Genomic DNA, 9,765 nt, shown 5'->3' on the forward strand with positions numbered 1-9,765 from the left:
TGTGATTTATGGAGCGATGGAAAGGTGCGTCTGTTTGGGTATTTTTTCCGTTGTAAATTAAGGGGCTATTTGTTTTTTTTGGGTTAAGTTATAAGAGGGTCTTATAAGACCATGTGTTGTTTGGGTATTTTTTCCGTTGTAAGATGGAAGGGAGAAGTGTATATACGATTTTACCCTTTCAGCAAAGAACAAAAAGGAAGTGGCTGTCCAATTTTCCGGTACCCTTCAAATTAAAAACTTTGGTCTAAAACCGGGAATACGGGAACTAATGGGAAAATCCATTATCCGCTCTATATATAAGATAAGATAAGATATATATATGGATATAGTGTTATAAATGTGCCCAAATGCACTATTTTTTTTTTTTTTTTTTTGCTAAGTGAGCAGTGTTATATTATAAACTAGAAATTGTCAGTGACTTCAATTCGTCACAACGTTTAATTTGGTATGTCATTTTAAATATTAACTTACACATCACTACTACTATAAATAACCTGCCATCTTAAAAGTAATCAGCCTTTTTAGTACCGCATAATGCCCTTACCAAGTGTTGAGAAAAAAATAGATGAGTGGGCGAACAAATGGACAACATAGTAATTTGCTTTTTTCCTTTCCATTTATAGCCTGTAGTTTAATAAGAGTAAAGTGCATATACAGAGGTTTTTTTTGTCTTTTTGAAGATGTTATTAAATGTACGCACCTTTTCTTTATGTCGCCGCCATACAATATTTAACGCATATGCACAATCCACATTAAACATGATGCCTTTACCAAGTGTTGAGAAAAAAATAGATGAGTGGGCGAACAAATAGACAACATAGTAATTTGCTTTTTTCCTTTCCATATATAGCCTGTAGTTTAATAAGAGTAAAGTGCATATACATAGGTTTTTTTTGTCTTTTTGAAGATATTATTAAATGTACGAACCTTTTCTTTATGTCGCCGCCATACAGTGTTTAACGCATATGCACAATCGATAGATGAGTGGGCGAACAAATGGACAATATAGTAATTTGCTTTTTTCCTTTCCATTTATAGCCTGTAGTTTAATAAGAATAAAGTGCATATACAGAGGTTTTTTTTTGTCTTTTTGAAGATGTTATTAAATGTACGAACCTTTTCTTTATGTCGCCGCCATACAATATTTAACGCATATGCACAATCCACATTAAACATGATTATGTATCCCATCTACTTTTCTTTTTTAGTCGACCCACAGTGTTTAACGCATCTGCAATGTCAACATTAAGCATGCCTATGCATCCTAACTACTCTAACTTTTTAGTCTATTTTTTTGTTCCAATAGTGTCTGCTAACTTTTCAAAACAGTTGTGTGGTACCCCGTTAGAACGCATTGGTGTTACCAACGCTTCTGTAGAGGAAAGAAAGAGTTTTACTATCAGCCATATTTTCTCATCACACTATTTGGCCCTTTCTATACATATAGAGCCAGTAGTACAGCATACTGCCCATTATCTCCCCAGATTTGACGCCCGTGAGTCATTACAATGTGTTTAACCCCACCATAACTAAAAAACAAACCTGCTTTACATTTTTTTTTTAAATATCCCCAACATTATTTTCTTTCCTCTTAAAATACTTGCCTCGGGCGCACTTCAGTGCAGTCGGCACACAATGTTGAATGCATTTGCAATGTCCACAATAAGCATGACTATGCATCCTACCTACTCTACCTTTTCAGTCTATTTTTTTTTGTTCCCATAAGTATCTGCTAACTTTTAAAAACAGCTGTGTGGGACCCTGTTAGAATGCATCGGTGTTGCCAACGCTTCTGTAGAGGACAGAGAGAGTTTTACTACCAGCCAGATTTTCTCATCACATTATTTGGCCCTTTCTATACATATAGAGCCAGCATACTGCCCATTATCTCCCCAAATTTGACGCCCGTGAGTCATTACAATGTGTTTAACCACACCATAACTAAAAAACAAACCTGCTTTACATTTTAATTTTTTTTTTTAAATATCTCCAACATTATTTTCTTACCTCTTCAAATACTTGCCTCGGGCGCACTTCAGTTCAGCATGCGTAGCTAGAGTTTAATAGGAAAGGCTTTAACCTGCTTTATGCAGACAAAAAAAAAAAAGGAATGATGCTATACAATGTTTATTTGTCATCGTCAGACACTCGAGGTTTCCACTAATTTGCATTTTTTTCCCCCTCTTTTGTTACTTAAATTCTAATGAATTCATTTCTGCAGGGTTGTTTCCTTTTTCCCTCCATTTCGATACAGTTGGACGTTTATTTGAACTATCCAAATTTAAGTCAGCAACTTTGAAGTCCATTTAGATAGGTAAACTAAAACGAAAAATTACTTAGCTCAATCCATTGCATTTGTTGTTTTAAAATCTTTTAGTCTGTTTTTTTTTAACTGACTACTAACTATTGTTGTATGAACGTTATTTTAGGTCCCTTTGACGGGATTGAGTCAACGGAATTTTCGTACCGAGCAATACAAAGGTCCCATATAAAACGTTATAGTATATTGTAAAAAAAAAAAAAAAAAAAGGGATATGATCATAGTGCATTAATCAGTTAAAATAAAATGTTTATTAAGTTACAATGGACTATGTAACATGTTATAGGCCCATAGTGTTTTTTTTTTGTTCTGAGTTAAAATTACAATGAGCTTGTTGATAAATTGTATTTTGCGCCTTTAAAGTGATGAACTAGCATATTGACCTTAGCTGCTTTGAAGCTTGGCTTATGTTTACAGCTTTTTTTTTTTAACTTGCCAATAACAATATTTGAGTCAATAGTTTACAAGGATTTTTTAATAATAGTTTTGTTGACAATATTGTTAAATTTTTTTGCTTTGTTGACTATGTTGCAGCTTAAAATTGTCATGTCATTAAATTGTGTAACTACATCAGATCCAAAATAGATACAAAATGCACGCAAAAAAAAGATGAATAGCTAAATATTACATGTTTAGCATAAGACTCTACAAGCCGTAATTTGAATCATTCTACTTTGTGTTTCTATTTGTTTAGCATTAACATATGGAGTTGCATGGAAGTGCTTCGAATTTAGATCTCAGAAGTTATGATAATGCTCAACGACAACAACAACAAAATCGGCGAATTAGGGAACGAGAGAGGCGAGCCAATATGGATTCAACACATGTAGCCCAGAGAAGAGAACGTTTACAAAGAAATTATTATCGACGAATCCGACAGCAAAGAAATGAAGCAATAACTGCTCAAAGAGCCCGCATGCGTACAACGTGGGAAGCTCCTTCATTGATTCCCACTGATGAATCATTACACTCCAACAATTTAATACATCAGAGGGTTAATCAGGTACCATACCAACAAAGAAATATTTCAAACCAGTTGGTTTGGGATGGTCGTCCTACGCAACAAAGGCGTTTAACTCATATAAGGCGTTATGCTCGCAACTTGGTCAACGAAGATTCAGAATTTATTGAAGCAACAACAACTACATCAGTTAGTGCAAGCAATAATTATAATGCATTATCACCCTCCAAAAATTGCATTACTCAAAGGATAACTCAAATGCCACATCAACCTACAAATATTTCAAACCAATTCTTCTGTGGGGATCGCACTACGCAATGAAGACGGTTGACTCATATAAGACAATATGCTCAGAACTTGGGAAATGAAGATTCCAGCTTGATCGATGCAACATCTACTGCATCAGCAAGTGCAAGCAATGACGGTAATGCTAAACCCCCTTCTACCAACTACTCCGCTGATATTTCAATTCAATCATGTCTTGATAAAATATTTATTCGATGTATACCATGATATTGACAAAATAAAATTGAACTTTGTTAAGTTCTAGGAATCCGTGCTGATGAAATTCCTGACGAATATGATATCAATACCATTAGTCCAGATGGGAATATCATTAATAATAGTAGTGACAGTGAAGCCAAGCCTTTCGTAGGTATACATCTAATCTTATGCTTGCGTTGATAATTAGTAAACTTTTTTTACTTCGCTTACCACTTATAATTTTTATTTAATTTATAGGAACAGATGCTGACCACGAAGATGTTAACATGCGTACAATTGATTCATTAAGAAGTACTGATTCTGTAATAGATGCTGATGGAATTGGAAGAGAAACCGAATGTTTAAGAGAAAATTTAGTCTCTGTGCAAGGTTAGATTGACTTCTTAAATTAAGAATATCTATATAAGCCATTTAATTGCATTAAGTAACTAGGTTTATGTAATACGTATATTAACTATCCAAAGTATGTTCCCTTAGGTGGCGTTAAGAATAGTCGACAAACATGCTTTGTGACTAGAAGAAAGCGTAATCATAATTGCGTTCGAGGCTATGATGACTCTTCGCATGTAGAAACACATCGTTTGCCACCACCTCGGAATTGTCCTAAATGTCAAGCAAAATTATTCAATCGTGAACCACCCAGTTTATGTTGCTCAAATGGGACAATTACTTTACCTCCTATGGTAGCGCCTACTAATTTGATTAATTTATATGAATGTCAATCAACAGTTGGTGTTGAATTTAGGAAAAACATACGTGCGTACAACCATGTTTTTTCCTTCACTTCTATGGGGGTGGACATTGATGATGTTCTCGCTGATGGTAGGGAAGGAATTTACACATATAAAGCTCGGGGGTGCTATTTGTCATCGTATTGGTGGCCTACTACCAAGTCCAGGACACAGGCCCAGATTTCTACAAATATATATATATGACACAGATCATGAACTTGAATATCGGATGGCTGAAAATGGAGTACTAGACCGACGGGTATTGTCTATCATCCATAACGTTTTAAAGGAGAATCCATACGTACAAATTTTTCGACAAGTGTCGCAACGATTAACATCACCAAATGTTCGGTTGGTTATTAAAGGTAACCCAACAGAAAGTCATCAATATAGCATTCCTACGTCTTCTCAAGTAGCTGCTATTTTAGTTGGTAGTGAAGATCCAAGTAACCTTAATGAACGCTGCAGGCTATTATGATCCACTTCAGTACCCTCTTCTACTCCCTTATGGTAGTCCAGGATGGAATTTACATATGTTTCGTTGCAATAGGGCACGACTTACATGTCAACAATTTTATTGTTACTTGCTACAAGTAAGTTTCTGACAAACATTCTATAATATTTTGTTATATACATATTTTTTAATCCAATTGAAAACCACTAATTTCTAATTCCCTTATTAGATTTGCCCAGATGATCCATCCCTTCTGCTCCGTAGTGGTCGTCTTTTACAACAATACATAGTCGACAACTATGTTAAAATATCAACTTTAAGATTGAGGTGGATACGTGATCACCAGCAAGAAATAAGGGCTGAACTTTATCAAGGATTGCAAGACTCTTTAAGTTCGGGGGAAGTTCATTCAGGTACGCATTGAGTTTTGAAACTTATTAAAATTTAGTAAAATGGAAAACCTTACATTCATTTTTTATGTTAAATTGAAGGCAATGTGGGGCGAAAAACAATTTTGCCTGCAACTTTTCTGGGCTGTCCCCGTGACATGCATCGTCAATATCATGATGCTATGGCATTGGTTCAAAAGTATGGAAGACCAGATTTGTTTATCACAATGACGTGCAATCCATCGTGGTCAGAGATCGAAGATGAGTTGTTAAAAGGCCAGGTTCCAAATGATTGACCTGATTTGATAGTCAGGATTTTCCGTGTCAAGCTCGAAGAGTTGAAAAATGATATATTCGTTAAAGGAATCCTTGGAAAAGTGGTTGCACATGTTCATGTAGTTGAATTCCAAAAAAGAGGGTTACCTCATGCACACATCCTTCTAATCCTTGATGAGGCCGACAAGTTAACAACTGCAGATGCTTACGACAAAATTGTTAGAGCAGAAATTCCAGACCCGACTATTGAGCTAGAACTATATGAGATTGTAGTTAAACACATGATTGATAGTTCGTGCGGTAATGTTAATCCTAACTGTGTCTGCATGCGAGATCAAAAGTGTACAAAAAATTTCCCAAAACAATTCATTCCAGCAACTAATCAAGGAAGCGATTCTTATGCTACATATATGAGGCGGGACAACAACACTTTTGCAACTGTTAAGAATCATGGTCGGCATTATCGTGTTGATAATCATTGGGTTGTTCCTTATAATCCATGGTTATTGAAAAAGTACAATTGCCATATCAATGCCGAAATATGCTCGAGTATTAAAAGTGTCAAGTCAGACCGAGTAGCGATGGAAGTGACGTCGACAAATAAAGATGAACATGATGAAATAAACCAGTATGTAGATGGCCGTTGGATTTGCCCGCAAGAAGCCCTTTGGAGAATCTTCGAATTTCCACTAAGTCAAATATACCCGTCAGTTTATTCTTTGCAAGTACACTTGCAAAATATGCATGAAATAAACTATCAAGGTAACCAGCTGCTTGAGGATGTTTTGGCTGATGATAGGAACTCTCGCACGATGTTAACAGAATTTTTCTGACTGAATAGCGTTAACGTTGCTGCTAGACAATATCCTTATCATGAAATTCCTAAGCATTATGTGTGGGATAAGTCGACTAAGCATTGGCAATCAAGAACTGCACAGAATCGGGTCATTGGAAGACTATTTGCAGTTTCCCCTATGGAAGGTGAGTGATTTTACTTGAGGCTGCTGCTGAACCATGTTAGAGGGCCAATATCATATGAACATATGCGAACTGTTGGATCTAATATATACCTACATTCAAAGAGGCTGCTGAGGAGTTGGGGTTGCTCGAAAGAGACAATGATGTTCGCCAATGTTTGCTTGAAGCATCAAGAATGCAGATGCCAAGTTCTCTACGGAAATTATTTGTTACAATTCTGGTTTATTGTAATCCTATCAGAGTACGTGATTTGTGGAATGAATTTAATAGTTGTATGACCCAAGATTACGCCTTAGGGAGTTCTAACACAACCTATGTGACAAATCGTTTACTAAGTGAACTTAAGTTATTGTTGGAGCAATATGGACAAACAATTTCATATTATGATTTACCTCAGATGAGTGCTGACAAAGTTGACCAAGATGATATAACAAGTTTGGTCATAGAGGAACTTTCTATTCCTGTTACTTCAGAAGATCTTTCTTCTATCAGTCAGCTTAACCATGAACAGAAGATTGCTTTTGACCAGATTCTTAGTTCTGTGCAGCAGAGGAATGGTGGTGTGTACTTCGTTGATGGGCCTGGGGGGACAGGTAAAACCTACTTATATAAGTCTATTTTAGCAAAACTCCGTAGCAACGGACAGATTGCTATTGCAACAGCTACATTCGGGAATCGCTGCTATCATGATGCCTGGAGGTCGTACAACCCACTCTAGATTCAAGATTCCAATTCCAATTACATCCACTTCCACTTGCAAAATAAGCAAAGCTGGCAGTTTAGGCAGTTTGTTACGGCAGGCGAGCATACTGATATGGGATGAGGCTACCATGGCACATCGTTATGCGTTTGAAGTATTTGAGAAAACTTTGAGAGACATTACAAACAGTGATTTACCATTTGGAGGGAAAGTTTTTGTAATGGGTGGAGATTTTCGCCAGGTGTTGCCAGTTGTTTCTCGTGGTTCAAGGGAACAAACTATTGATGCATGCATAACAAGTTCTCCACTTTGGGAGAAAGTTAATGTGTTACGTCTACAGGAAAATATGCGGGCTAAAAACGACCGCGCCTTTGAAGAGTTACTCATGGCCATCGGCGATGGGATTCAGCCAATTATTTGTGAGGATGACATCATTGAACTGCCAAAAGATATTGTCATTCCATGGGAGAATGAGCATTCACGTCTTAAGCTTATAAATGAAATCCTTCCAAGATTAGATAAAAATGTTGATAACAAAGACTACATGATCAGTAGGGCAATAGTAACTCCTAAGAATGATACTGTACAATTGTTGAATGATGAAATAATTGCCCGATTTCCCAGTGAAGAAGTCATATATTACTCTTTTGATTCAGTTCAAAATGATTCTCGTGGTCTATATCAGCAAGAATACCTGAATTCAATCTGTCCCAGTGGTATACCTCCTCACAAATTGAAGCTAAAGTTGGGGGCTCCCGTTATACTGACGAGAAATCTGAATCCTAAAAATGGCCTATGTAATGGAACAAGACTAATATGTAGAGGATTTGACACGCATGTAATCGATGCAGAAATTGTGACTGGAAATTCCATAGGTGATCGAGTTTTACTGCCCCGCATTTCGCTGTGCCCTTCTCAGGATGCAAAGTTGCCATTCGAAATGACTAGGAAACAATTCCGTATCAAGTTAAGTTTTGCTCTTACAATAAACAAATCACAAGGTCAAACCATTCCACATGTTGGGGTCTATTTGTCTGATCATGTTTTCTCGCACGACCAACTCTATGTTGCTTTATCAAAAGGAGTATCACATACGACAACGAAAGTTTTAGTTAAAAAAGGAACAATCAAGGGTCTTCCTGGAACTTACACTAGAAATGTCGTCTACAACGACATTCTAGCTTCTTGCAGTGTTTAGTTACAAGTAGTGTGTTTTACTATTGTTCACTTCAATATTAATTTTAAAGCGTATATATTATTTTGTGTAAAATGCTTAATTTATATGACGACCAAGTCTCCTTATTATACAATATAAACTCAAAATCCATTTCCAAACATCCCTTCAATTTTTCATGTCTACGTTGCGCATTCTTTAACCCAACAAACAAGGTTAACTATGTGTATTCATTGTTGTGTACAATTTAAACATTTTTTTCCTCTGGTCTTCATATGATTTAAATCGTTTTTATTTAACTCAACGATTTTATCCTTGCAGTTTATTATAAAAGTGATTCAAAAAAAGTTAAGAGACTTTTCAGCACTTTTCAACAATTGGAAACGGTTTACAAGGATACTTTGTATAATGCATATGATGTGCTTCATGTCTGAATAGCTTAGCGTAATAAACCAGCTACAATATAAAAGAAGATTGTAAAAACTTTATCTTATAAGGTATGCAGTTTTTTTTTACTTGGACAGTTTTAAAACTTTTCAAGTTTAGCTATCGGAGACCCATCATTCATAAACAACACAGATCCTAATAAATTAAATTAAATTGATTGAGGGATGAGGTTGTTAAAATGATTACCCATACTTGATGGGTTGACTCTCTTATACTTAAAATAAAGTTATAAAATAATATACATTGGCGATACGTTGACATTAAAAAAAAAAAATGTCTGTCTTATTCAATATAATTTACAAGCATACTAGAGCATGTAAATGTCTGCAAGTAGATGTATTTAACTTAACTAAAGCCAACGTGGGCAAGTAAATGTCAGCATGTAAAATATCAATTATTGTGAATCTTAGCCCAAACCTATTCCACACTTCTATTATACCACACAGTAATTGTGGGATGGTTAATTTTTTTTTCAATATAAAATTGGTCGGTCACGTAGTGGCTATTAAATTATTATTCTTATGCGTACCTTATTATTGCTGATAGGACGCAAATTTGGGCTTCTTTCGTACATATTCAAATTTTGTTATCACCAAATGAGCATTGAGCAATAGTTAAACCAAGTTACAGAAATGCACAGAGCCGTTATACATTTAAATGTTTCTTTCCTCTTAGGTAAATTTTTTAATGCGGTGTTTCATCTACGCTTGATAAACATACTAGATTAGACTTAATTTTTTAAAAAAATCAATAATGTATAGTGACTATATATTTATTTTAAAACTATTATAGTCTTTTCCTTATTTAAAATATCAGAATAGGTATATAGAT

General features: G+C 35.5%; 2 protein-coding genes across 2 annotated transcripts; both read left to right on the forward strand.

Moving 5' to 3' along the window:
• Positions 1-3,023: 3,023 nt before the first annotated feature.
• LOC147517446 (uncharacterized) lies at positions 3,024-7,331 on the forward strand. Its single transcript, XM_086593592.1, has 10 exons — positions 3,024-3,470; positions 3,636-3,705; positions 3,832-3,936; positions 4,023-4,154; positions 4,985-5,109; positions 5,200-5,383; positions 5,462-5,640; positions 5,689-6,263; positions 6,477-6,616; positions 6,718-7,331. Exons 1-10 carry the CDS (start codon positions 3,024-3,026, stop codon positions 7,329-7,331), a joined length of 2,571 nt encoding a protein of 856 aa, XP_086449718.1.
• A 112-nt stretch (positions 7,332-7,443) lies between these two features.
• On the forward strand, positions 7,444-8,511 carry LOC147517447 (uncharacterized). The gene has a single exon (XM_086593593.1). The coding sequence runs from the start codon at positions 7,444-7,446 to the stop codon at positions 8,509-8,511; it is 1,068 nt and encodes a 355-aa protein (XP_086449719.1).
• Positions 8,512-9,765: the final 1,254 nt, after the last annotated feature.

This window comes from Coptis chinensis, chromosome 2, assembly GCF_015680905.1.
Source record: "Coptis chinensis isolate HL-2020 chromosome 2, ASM1568090v1, whole genome shotgun sequence".
Lineage (NCBI taxonomy): Eukaryota > Viridiplantae > Streptophyta > Magnoliopsida > Ranunculales > Ranunculaceae > Coptis > Coptis chinensis.